The sequence below is a fragment of the Mya arenaria genome, chromosome 1, assembly GCF_026914265.1.
Source record: "Mya arenaria isolate MELC-2E11 chromosome 1, ASM2691426v1".
In the NCBI taxonomy this organism is placed as follows: domain Eukaryota; kingdom Metazoa; phylum Mollusca; class Bivalvia; order Myida; family Myidae; genus Mya; species Mya arenaria.
The window spans coordinates 55,335,687-55,349,398 of record NC_069122.1 but is presented as its reverse complement, the minus strand read 5'-3'; the positions used below and the strand labels follow the sequence as shown (position 1 = coordinate 55,349,398).

Below are 13,712 nucleotides of genomic sequence, written 5' to 3'. Positions count from 1 at the left end.
GCATGTTTCTGTAGCTTTTTGCATATATATTAAGCAGTACTGTATTGCACATGACGTCTTAAAAAGACTATTCATCACCGATACTTCAGGAACCCGAACACGCTCTGCTTAAGCATTTACATTGAGTTCTTCGACTGATAAAGTTACTGTGCGTTCCAAGGAAAAGTAATCAACGAGCCGTTCGGTCAGATTTACAAATATTAAATACATACGAATTGCTTTAAGTTTAAGCATTCGGAATCTGAAATGTTTTGTTTGTTGATTTTAGAGCCTGAGTGGAATGTTGCGATAGACACGGAAAACATTGCGGGGATAAAAAAGCTGGTTAATGATAAGAAGCCACCGCCTACATATAACACGTTTCGACGTGCGGTTCACATCTTGCACGATCGAACAGTACTTATTAGTCTATGTCGCTTGGTTTCGGAAGACATCTTGACATTATTCGATCGTACGAAAATCATAAAGGTGTATGCAGCAACTACTGACAACAAGCTCGATATTACATTCATTGTAGTATCACGTTGTTCAGTTCCAGTGCCAGCGTATAACGGTTATCCAGTGCTTGTGAAAAACATAAGCAATGCTGTTTTAGAAGACAAAGCGGTTGATGACGCAGTATTCCAAATGAGCACGTCGGACAAAGAAAAACTTAGAAAGGTGAAACAAGAACTAAAATCGAACTTGCCTACGCTTAGGTCAGCAATAAAAGACGTGTCAGGTGAATATTCGGGGTGTCCAAATATTTCTCAAATGACATTCAGTACAGTCAAAGCCAGAAACTTTTCATACAAAGATAAAACAGTTTATACTGTTGACTGCGAGCCGGCCTTATGCATTGTGATTTATGTATACTTCAAGGGATGGATTCCTTTTGGATGGGAAAGTTTCCCGGATACAATGGGAGGGTACCCGACTGATGTTAGAGAGTTCTATGAACTGAAGGTACAGGTGATGACCGACCTCCAATGCAGAACCTTTCCATGCTATGTTTACGAAATTAAGGAAATAACGACACAAGGCCTACTGAGACGACAAAGCGATATGTCTGAGTATGGTCTTACATGTGCTCATTCGTTAGTAGCTTTGGAAAAATACGGATACAAAAGCAGTCTGTCTCTGGACGAAGACGAAGATTATGTTGCTTTAGACAAAGAAGATTTGAAACAAATGATTCCGGATATAAATGTTAGAGTTGAACGTTTAGCACATGGAACTTTGAAGAAACCCGACGAAAACATAGAGGCCTTTGTTGATGTTGCAGCTGTGCTCATTAACCCGCAATCCGACCATCTTACTGTGGGGTTAAGCAGGCTGATACACAAAGGTAATGTATAATCTTCTAGCAGTTTCTTAGTACACTGATCATCAATCTTAGTAACAATGTTTTATGTTTACGGTTACAACTTTCCGGTTTCCTCAATTATTAGAGGAAGAACTGTTTGAGTCGCACCGGGTTTATGTCATTTCAGATGTCAATATTGATGCAACAGATGCTAACCTTCCCCATTTAATGGTTATTGTCCGAGTTGCTCCCTTTTTTGTTAAAACATCACGTTTATTTTCATAAAAAACAGAAGTGAGCATTTTTATTCCTACAATGGATACATTCCTGTAAAAGCATACTTGAACAAAGTACCTGATCTAATTGAGTGAAAATATACATGAAAAATACATTTTTGGGGGTGTAATAAAAGTAAATTACTTCTTCGTTCTTAAACGAATACGAACATATCATAATGGTAAAGAAATCAGACAAAAAATAGGTGAGGATTTACGTTAAATTAATGTTTCAAATAGGTGTTTCCATTTTCTGGTAGTTTCAGGCATAGCTTGAAAAAGTATTTCTATGAAGTTTAGCGCGTGTTCAATAAAAGCCTTTTTGGGTAGACCACCAGATGCATTCGTACAGTTTATCGCCGCAGATTATTTGTTTGTTAGCATTACATCAACATTTACGCAAAGTTTATTTGGATTAATTTAGATCATTTTAACTTACTCCAAGCATCATTATACGTATTTTAAATTGAACGGATTTGGGCTTTCGACTTCAAATATCTGTCAGACGCCACATGTGTTAAAAAAGTGCAACGTGTCGCGCGAATATTCACGTCCCACATATGCACAAATAAACATTAGTTACTTTCCGTACTTATTAAAAGTTCCATTATCCTTAAATTTGTAAGGGGTATTCGTTACATTAAAAAGTTTAATTTTTGATATGGTAAAGAAAACTTCAAGTAGGTTTGTATTCTGATACCTCCAGATTGGGTTGTGTACTAGTAGCAAATGAAAAATAACATGAAGCGAATGTTATAATTAACAATGCATTCATGTTCAAGACAAGGTGGATCCTAAAATGGGAACTAACCATCACTGACATTTCTTGTTTTATTTTCAGCTTTCAAACACCGACATGCACCACAGTTCCATTACAGCGAAGCAGACGCTGTCGTTCATGAAGGCGATATAGTGCTTAAATTTGGAAACACAACCGAGCTTACATTTGGTACGATTAAAGAACAAGAAACCTTTTGTACCCGTACACCAGGCTTCATACATGTCTTAGGGGCATACGACGATGAAACAAAGACAACAAGAAAACCCTTCTCTGACAATGGGGATTCCGGTGCATTGGTCTTTAAGGTAAATCGAAGACTTTTAACAGATGCTGTTCTTTCTACCATGCCTTTAGACATGAACACAGAAACCGAGTCCGAACAACTGATTCCTATCGGAATGGTATACGGCTCTCCAGTGGGGGATGAAACTGTGACCTACTGCACGCAAATGACACCATGCCTTAAAGCTTTAGGCAATGAATACACATTTCTTGAAAATCAAGAAATCTGACAAAATATTGATTACGCGCGCGCGCGCGTGTGTGTGTGTTTGTGTGCGTTGTTTTTATTTGTTTGCATATGAACATTTGCATATTGTTACAATTCTGATCACAATCATACGATAGAGATTTCGACGAATGTAATCCAAAAACTAAGAGTAAACTATACGACAACGTATCAGGGAACATATCAAAAGGTATAATATCATGTAGATTATAAGAAATATGCTTTGAAAATGAAGTACCTTTATTCTTGTTAATTACATTAGCACCCGCGATTTTTATAGTTTATCATTATAGTAATTTCAAATGCAGATTATTATTTTTTATTATTTTTGCTATAGCATCATTTGTATAGTTAGTTCACACCAAATTGATTTTGTAACCTTTCGAATTAACCTCATCGATTGATTTCCACTTTAAAACATCATCAGGATAGGGTGTAAGATTATGCTATCGCAAATATTCGCATAGATACCACAAACAAACTATGTAGATGGAATGTCCATTTGGTATAAGACATTTTAGTCTTTTTGGAAAGGTTTATTCGAATGCCAGGTTACATGAAATCATAAATGGTAAAATAACCTTTCGTGTTTTTTGTTGTTTTTTTTACCGCTCACTCCAGTTTGCTTTCACTTGTTTGTCCCATTTTTTAACAGAAAAATATCCGATGACAAATTCGGTGTGACCTAATATGTATGCATTTAAAGTAATATCTTTTAAAATGCACAGCTGATGAAAGAACATTAATGTATATTATTCAGACGCCGTGATATGTGTAACAGCATACTAGTCCTGCAACCCTTATGTGAAAATATTAAGTGTAATTTAATTTAGCCTTGGTTTAAACAACATTTATTTCATATAAGAACTTTCAGAAAAGACATAATGGTTAAAATTTAGGAAACTTAGAGAGCTAACATTTATACCTCTCCCCTCAATCCCCTTTTTACAGTAAATGGGTATCGTCAATATGAACACTATTTTACTTCATTTTACTATCTGAATTCCCTAGGAAATTGCAATCTTCAATTTATAACTTTTCCTTTTAATTTGACTATAAAAAGCATTCTTCTTTCTGGGTCTACTGGTTGGAAAAAATGTAGCACAATATTTGGCGCTAATTAAACCCAACCTAGTTTCAAAACGATATTTGTATTGCAAAATATTTGAACTCATACGTTGTATTCGTTTCGATCAGTCATTTGATAATGAAAGACACAATCAGTTCAAATACTTGCTTTTGATACCTTTTAAATCTAATGAACTTTAAAACTACGAATGAGGTGAATGCTATCATATTTAAATTTGTCAATTAAATTAGTTTGTGCTTCTCAAATGTACTTAACGGCAGCTTTTATACATTTTGCGTATTTAACAAACATAAATAAGTTTGTTACCGTACATAACATTTTTTGTAAGTGTGGATGCCAAAAGTTCCTTATTTTCACATTTAACGCTAAATATTCATTTTAGAGCATCCTGACCATTAACGACAATGCTAAATATTCCTTTCTTACCAATGTATCGTCAATTCTCCAAAACAGATTGCCAAATCGATCTTCATTCAGATATTTCGACTTGATATACAACAATTTTTCGCTATGATATGTTGAGTTTTCCTTGCTTAAAACATTGGATTGGACAGTTTGCTTCCTTCGAAACACTGAAATTGCATAGCTCCATTGCTGGCCTCTTAAATTATAAATGATAATACAAACAAATCGCATTCTATCACAGGTTGTTTTTTAGAAAATATATGATAACTATGATATCAATTTACTGTGTCTATATACGTATGTCATTACGTTTTTGAAGTGAGCAGTTGTGAAAAGAACATAAAACACAGACAATTTAAAATATTTAATCAGACATATTTTTTCTGTAATACATTTTAGTTTTTCCACAATTATTATTAATGTTATTTCTATTTGTCATATTTATTCCCATATATTATGTCCATTGAAGCCGACGGGCTAATTACAACCAAGCTTTATTTGTTTGAATCTTCATGCATTTTCACCGATTATATAATTGTATATATTGTTAAATTTAGTTACATAACTTTGTTGACAATATGTTTCAAAAAAATATAATATTAATAAAAATGTACCAAATATGCAACTAACATGAATGTGTTTTGCAGTTATTATGTTATGAATTATAAATTATAATTGCTTTTGATGCTGTATGCAAATTACTATGCAATGACGTATATTGCATTTTGATTGTGTTTGCAAGTTACCATGTGATAATTTGCATGTATATTTGAATATTTACATTCGTGTAGCTTAAATCGGACATGTATTTTGTATAATACGCAAGTTATTATGACGCCATTGTTTATTTCAAAATTGAACTCCAAGTGGATAAGCCCGACGCCATTTAACCAATGATATACGACGTGACAAAATCAGCTATTATTTTATACAAACGTATCTTGTTTGCTAAATATCTTTAAAAACACATGTTCACTTGCAGATTATACTGCTAATGAATATAATCACACTGCATATTTCTTTTAAAATGTAATTATAAGTATTAATCGTATTTTGTTCTTGCTTTTATGCTGTATGTACGTAGTAGGGCAAGCGAACAAATGACCAAGAAGCGCTAGCTGGCAGCATGGAATTTGATCGCCTGCCGTACTGCGTTCATAAATTGCGTTAAATATGTTTTCACGTTTTTATCTGATTAATTATATTTGGTTTTGGTTTTGTTTGTAGTTTTTTGTAGGGATTAGTTTTGCTTTTGATTAAATTTACAAATTGATAAGTAAGGAATTATACTTGTTACTGTGTTTACATTGTTTATGTGGTGCATTATAATTGCTTTTTGATACAATGTTTTCAGGTTATAAGTTATTATCTATTTTGGTTAAGTTAACAATTTAATACGTGATGAAATATGTTTCTAGCTATGTTTACAGCTTTGTATGTGATGAATTATACTTGATTTCTATATTATACCTTTTTCAAATGTGATGAGTTCATTATGTAAATAAACAGAGAACCTTTAATGCGTTTGATGTTTTTGCTTATTCTATTAACTGCTTATTTAAGAAGAACCTGCTATCACTGCAGTCTTACCATATCAACAATAGCTAGTGAAACTACAGGGCAGACAAATTTGATGCTTGTGGATTCTTCTACGTTGTAATCTACACCTTGACCGCTCCCTTATGTACCAGTTGTTATGCTATTTATCAAACTCGGTCACAGTGGTTTGGCGTAATTTGACAACGAACTACGATAACACGTAAATGCATCACGTCTGACGTTGTGTTAACAATACTATCCATGATGTTGACATTATTGAACATTACAAAAAGTCTCAATTCTGCTTGTCGTTAACTAATAAAATGGGAATCTGGGAATCACATGGAATAATATAGCAAAATTAAGCTTATCCAGGGAGCCAATATTCAACGATGCGCCTGCTCAGATACACACGTGTTCATACCGAACAGACACGGAGAAAACATAATACACAATGCAATATTAAAGACGTATGACATATATATAAAAAAAAACATCAACAGTTGTTGAGGTTACCGGCCGATATATAAAATATATATGATCCCAATCGTTTAACGTAAACAAAGCAGTCGGAGTATATATTGCATGCGTAGGTTTAAATATATCTTCTCATATTTTTGGACGTTCATGTTGTTTTTTTAAAAACGTTTTAAACCTTGAAACAAAAATATTATGTAGTTAATATAGTTAATATATAACTTTGATCACAAACAAATACGACCATCGTGTGTAGTCTCGTATTCTGTTTGAATCTCCTGAATAGTGTATCAATTATATTAGTGACGATCTATTATTCGGTGGGTACCTGGTTATAGATTAAAGTCAGATATCTTCCTCGGTCTCTAGAAAAAGATCTCGAGACATATATAAGAGCAAACTTTAATTGCAATTTAAATAACAGACATTGTTCGGAATTTGAGACACAAATTAACAGTTTTACCAGTCTGGCTAATTCGTCGAGTTTTGAGTAAACGTAAAAGTTATATATAAACCTTGGCATTGCATTTACATCTTATTGTATGATTACTATCAAGCATATCGTACTGAATGAATACATTTATTAAAACTAAACAGACATCCATAAGCAACAATCATTGTATTTAATCACGAATAAAGCCAAGTTATACAGACCAATGTGCTTTTTACAGATGCAATTGTTTAAAATATCGAGGATATTTGTAAATTCATTTTGCTACACAGCTTCTCACGCGCCGTTTGATCTCCGATGACGTTGACTCTCTTTCCGCAATGTCATCGACTTTTGCAAACTTTATATCTGTAAAGAAAACCAAGAAATAAACACTCTGTTTTTATTACAAATACGATTAATTCTTTCGTTTATAAAATAGAACCATGAAATAACATTTTTATTTTTCAAAGTTTTGATACGTAAATAGTGGTATGACTGTTTATGAGCCAAAATAAATTAAAAGCCTTTAACGTAAGAAATAATCACTGATTTGTTAAAATTACGTACATTATACCAATGCTAATTAGATAATTTCAACGTTAAAATCCGACGCATTTTAAATTAAATCTATCTCCATCTTTGTCATTTTGCCCGCGTTATAGGATATCATCTCTAATCAAGTCATATAATATTTCTTGATCATACCAAGGAAACGACGATTAATACCTTAATTTTAACGACTCATAAAATGAACTTCAGAAGAGTAGAACCAATTATGGTTAATTCTCAATTCTGTGATTTACTCACTGTCTATGCGTTTCCTTATTTTCTATGTATAGTATGCATTTCTGTAGCTCAAATGCTTATTTACTCTGTTCAATATTTTCTGCAATAAATACTGGTTTAAACTAAAATGAACTTTGGTATTCATTCTTATTAACACTTAATGTTGATTCACATACTTGATAGTGTTGTTAGAAAATATATGATATTTATTTACACAATAATTGTGAAAAAAATACATAATATTACTACGATAGGTTCATAACTTTTCAAATCAGAATTTGTAATAAAGTTTTCAAGTTTCAAGTTTTTCAAGTTTTATTCGCAATATAGGCAAAAGAGCCTTTAGCCATGAACAAGTAACATAAAAAATATTAAGTGAGATGCACACAAAATACAAAGATTTAAATAGTACATACAACAAGCTTATATGTTTTTATACAACAAAATACTTGAAGGTACTAAAATAAGAAGCTAATGCATTTATGGAGACAGATCGCCTCAACATAGCATGGTATATGAATTTAGCCAAACGTCTTAAAGTTATATCATCATTTGATGACATTATCTTTACAAATATTTGAATGTATTCCATAATTCTGAACTATTATATTGTAGACGTTCATCGGAGTAAAAAGGACAACATAGTCTAAAGTGGTATTTAGATTCAACCATACTATTATTACAAAGTTTTCATTTACGATTTATACGAGATATATTATTACATCTTCCAAACTCGATTTCTAGAGTGTGAACACAATCGTAGTCTTGATAATACAATTCAATATTTATCAGTCATATATAGTCAAGATATTTCTCGAATTTAAAGTCTTTCTTAAATTGTTTAAAATATTCTAACTCGGGTTGCGAATTAATAGTAGCAGACCAGTGTAGTACAAACTGATCCTAGAGACGTTGCCTTAAAGAAACACGGCAAGACATACCAATATTATTGCTATTCCAAACATATCCATGAGAGACTAATAACATTCTTAACATATTTAGACCAGTTATCGTTGGCATTGCTATACAGAAAGGTAGCATCATTCACTTGTTCATTAAACATGTGATTTATAAGCGAGGTTGGGGAATTGTTTTTTTTTTTACCTTGCATAGGAAATAAAGTGCTCTTATGGTACTAGTATAGAAAAAGGAAAACGACCAATATCACCCAGCATTGCTGCATTAGACGTTTGAGTCCTAAGGCCCAGAATCTGTTTATTAAACCTGAGATGATGTTTGTCAGCCTCTTTCATATCATAAACTCCCCAGACCTCACATCCATACGTAAGGATTGGGGCATCATGGAGTCAAACAATGACAACTTTGTCCTAACATCAAGCTTTACCCTACCGAATATTTTCATAAGGCGATAAGGTTTTAAAGCTTGTCTTTTCAGTGATTTAAGAGCATTAAACTGTATTTCCAGTATAGTAAAACTTTATAACTGATTAACAAAAGCTATCGATAATTTCAATAGGTTGAGTGTTGATAGTCCACATAAAACGATTTTATAATTGATGATTTTACGATGATACATATTTCTATTAAAAAAAAACACAAAACAAATGTTCCAAAAATAATTATAATATAAGTATGATGACTAGGATACTATTTTCAGCACATATTTCATTGATACAAGAAGGTAGATATATTAGTAATATTAAAAATTAAAGGAAAACGGAATATGAGCAGAATGAATTATGAAATGTGTTTGAAATTAATACCATTTCTTACTTATATGTCCATTTCATATATATATATATATATATATATATATATATATATATACTGAAGTAATATACTTGTCGGACAAATTTGGTCAATTTGTGCAATTTATGTCAACAACAAATGTAACTGTCAATAATAAAGTTGTAATTTATTGATATCAAGCTTTTAGAAGACAAGAATAATACTCGTTGATACAAATCCCTGAATTAATGCTAATTTAGTTTTGGTAATAATCTTATTAACTTCTAACCATTTAGTCTGCTTACATTTATCTATAATATTATGCTATCATTATGTTGATTTATTGTCAATTTCACCACCTTTGGTAATGCATTTGGTGATTTCGCCAATGGAATATTGACTTGATTTAACTTGATCAAACATGAAAACAAAGAATCCACTATAATACACAGCCATGTATTGAAATGTAATCCCGTTGTCGGTCAATTGCATTGAATAATTACAACCAGCGCCGGACTCGATCGCAAATGGAAATAAAGAACTATGCAACTGTATAACAATATAAGCAGTAAAATAAACAAAATAAATATATCCTGATATTGATTATGATGAAATATAGTAATTACAATTGACGATATACTTTCCGGATATTTATATATATTTTTAATGGTGAAATGTAGATAATATTTAACTTTAAACACACACACACACACGCACGCACGCACGCACGCACACACACACACACACACACACCTACAATGAAATCACATCTTATTTACTCTTACTAACAAATCAAACGTCAGCGCTGCTCACAGTGATGGAACTCATTTTCCGGAAAGACGTAACGTTCGTATACAATTAAGCGCGGTTTACTAAAAAACTAAGCTTACATATCATTTTGTATCCTTTGCTTTGCGTGGCGTAAACATACAAAGTGTTGTTGTCATTGTAAGACGACACAATTTGTCACCTCATGAACACCATGTTGCTCCTCTCTTGAAAAAAAGTTGTTTTTGTGCTCATTAAATGAAATAGACTTACCACTATCAAAACATAATTTATATATGTTAAAATGCTCATAAAGGTCAGAATGTATAAGACAACTTCGCATGTGTAATTGAGATAATGTTAATAAAACATAACATGTGATGGTATTCAATTAGAATCTTAAGATTTAACTTAAAAGTGGCCTTATCCTTAAATAACGAATGAATTAAAGATCAAATCTTAAGGTTGAAATACAATTCAGATGTTCCTTAACCTGACCATTCGTGAGAATAACTTATCCCTAAGTTTTATTATCAGGTTGCATGCACGGCTAGCTTAATATGTCTATATATGGAACGTCGAAAAAGTCCCCGTTATAGAAAGCATAGCTGCAACACCACGGCGGAATCTAAACCACGCAGTCCTACTGGTACGTAGCAAGATTGTATTTATTAACAAAAGTTATGGGAGAAGTGTCAGCTTTAGACCTATGCAAAACCAACTACGAGTTGCAAAAACATAAGTGTCCTTTAAATCAGATATTGTTTTTATTTAGTCATATTGAGAATGCACGTCTCTGCCATTCAGCTTTCTTATGTCATGCTTAGAGATTTCCTAGTCTTATAATTAAAATATAATATGTTAAAAGCTATTGATTTATATTACTTAACAGGCTGGATATTGAGTTATCATTTTTGTCAGTCTGCATCAATGAATGTGACTTTTACATTCTAGCTACGCCTTTTTCATGCCTTTGATGCATGTAAATAGATGTAAACTTTGAATGTATAAATATGCAGAACTTGGATATAATTCTGAAGCAGAATGAAAATAAACCCAACATATCATTTTATTTTACTTATATTTCTTTTTCTAGTCCATCAATTTAAAATAAAACATATTTATTTTAGGTGCAGAGCCATGTCCCTTAGATGCAACCGTCCACTACAGCTGGGAGTTTGCGCAGTAGGTCCATATTCCACACCATAGCCAACAGGTAAGTAACTGTTTTTTTATTTATCAAATACAAGCAAATAATCAAATGGAAAAAAATACTGAAATTATCAAATTATTTCAAGAGATAAAAATTGTTGGCATAGAACGGGGTTTAGGTCGAAACTTTCAACTTCTGGACGTTTTATTGTACATTGTTCAACACCCGAAACCATTAAAGGTGGCCGTGCATTTTGTGCAAATGGAAGATGTGGAGACACATAAAAAATAATTACATATTACATATTAAAAATGTAATTATACTTTAAGTGTTTAAGATATCATTATTAGTTTCACATTAACTTTAAAGTTATTCAAAGTTATCGATCAGGTACTTTTGCCATACATTTAAAAGAAACACTAAAGATACCGAAACTATAGATAGGAGAAAGGGTTGATCGTCAACAATATAATACATACTAGTCTACACAAGACAACAGGAAAAAAGGGATTGGTACTAATATGATGAAAATAAATCAGTTAAGTTTTTTGAGATCTCCCAAGTTGCTGCGTTGAAATAGACTGATCATTGTTAGTAACAACATTTTGTAAACACCAAATTATCATCAGTAAACAACATGTATCTTTTATTTTAATTTGGCACCATTTTTTTTTCTTGAGTCAAAGACGAGGAGCACCCATGTGTTAAAGACACCAACTTTTGGTTATCCAATGCTTGACTTGGTGCCATCTCTTTGATGGAACTGTTTATGATTGGTGTAATGATGTGGTGCAAACGTCACGTAACGAGACATTTGCAGTAGATGGACCCGAACAGTCGCGTAAATGTATGATTATAAATCTATACAATGAATAAGGCTGGAAAAATAGAAACACGTCTACTGTCTCCGCCATGCGACGGGCCCTGAGTGTATGCCGGTACTTTAGTATAAAAATATCGTTAATTAACACTATTAAGGTTAAATTAGCGTTTTAATGTGTAATTCTCATTATAGAGTTCAAAAGCATTCCTATTGAATCTTATTATAATAAAGATTCCTACGAGAAATGTCACTAAGCGTAACTGCTAGGCTGAAATTACTACGCGATCTACTACCCGCGAAGATAAATGTATAAATATCGTACATCGTAAACCGCCTGTATATATATATATATATATATATATATATATATATATCCGAGATTGTTTTAAGGAAAATGTCCGAGTTGATCCTATTTGAAAATGGCACAGAGAAATGAACTGATACAGTCGATTACCGATGGTTCGAACTTTGGTATCATTAGAAAGGATACAATGTGTACACAAAATAAAGTGTATTGATAAGTCAGAAACTAATATAATAAACGCATTTGTTTTGGCCTCGAAAAAACTGTAATTAGGTCGATTCAGGTATGATGTCATATTAAAAAAAGGAAAACATCGAACTACTATAATTATTTGTAAAACAAAGCTTTTGGTCATTAATTTCAATTTCTAGTAATCGATAAGATATACCTTTTCACAAAAGTTTCTCTTCGTTTTGTTTGCATACACTGATTTCCTTGAAGGTGTTATTAAGAAAATAGTTCTTAAATCTAAAACGTAATTTTGTAGAAAAAAACAACATTATTTCATTTAAGCGAACGTAAATTTATACACCAATCATTTTTTTCTGTTTCAGTGAAGGCTTGATTGGATACAGATTATCAGATTCATTTCTATATTCCAGAAGAGGGACAACGAAAAAAATATGTTTTGAGTCAGCCTTTATTCTAAAGAATGTATACCATTTTTAACTGTGTATATTTCTTTTATTACTTATCAGATTGAAGTTTAATATATTTCTTTTTGAAAAAATACTAGTAAAACCTTTGTTTGTATCTAAAGAGACTATTGCTGCAAGAAGAAGTAGTTATCTTTACTAAATTGTTAAAATATTTACATATTAAACACGTATATTGTGAATGTTCCATTTCAAAATTAAATATAAGAGTCAGTCCAATCATTGGATATGTTAATCAAATCATCTTGTTATTAAGAAACGCATTTGTAGAACGTCACGCTTATATTTTTTTTGGACCAAAACTTGGTCTTCACGATAAAGCATCTGCAATCACTTATTCTATCATAATTTTACTCCCTGATATCGGAATTACAGCATTTTGTTTTAGTTGGATGCAAACCCACGCGGGAAAAGTCAAGAACAAATTTTAAAACCGACGCCTTAACCACTAGGCCACATGGTTGTCTGGTTAGCGCTGTGGTTAGCGTACTCGCTCCTCACCTATGCGATCCGGCATTCCCAGCATGGACGCAAGTGAATTTGGTTTGTGGTCAGCAAGCCGGACAAGTTGGTTTCATCCGGGTACCCCGGTTTCCCCCACATCACAAGACCATACTCTCGCGTATCATCGTGCCAACGAGAGTGATTCATATTATATGTTAATAAATAAGTGATTTGATATTGGGCTTGTTATTTTTCTGAGGGCATTCGTATATGCACGAAGCCGATTTAATTAAGCT

General features: G+C 32.4%; 1 protein-coding gene and 1 long non-coding RNA gene across 10 annotated transcripts in view; both read left to right on the top strand.

Annotated features, from left to right (window-relative positions):
• The window catches only part of LOC128229958 (desmoplakin-like), a 264,609-nt gene extending 258,757 nt beyond the window's left edge, over window positions 1–5,852 (top strand). For all 9 annotated transcript variants that reach the window (XM_052941905.1, XM_052941896.1, XM_052941932.1 and 6 more), the window contains 2 exons: window positions 269–1,327; window positions 2,402–5,852. In XM_052941905.1, the coding sequence (XP_052797865.1) occupies window positions 269–1,327; window positions 2,402–2,853 (1,511 nt within the window). In that variant the 3' untranslated portion in view covers window positions 2,854–5,852. The remainder of the gene's footprint in view (window positions 1–268; window positions 1,328–2,401) is intronic.
• Window positions 5,853–10,625: 4,773 nt separating this feature from the next.
• LOC128230846 (uncharacterized) lies at window positions 10,626–12,918 on the top strand. Its single transcript, XR_008260286.1, has 3 exons — window positions 10,626–10,685; window positions 11,167–11,252; window positions 12,871–12,918. It is a non-coding gene; the product is annotated as an uncharacterized LOC128230846 (long non-coding RNA).
• The last annotated feature ends 794 nt before the right edge of the window (window positions 12,919–13,712 follow it).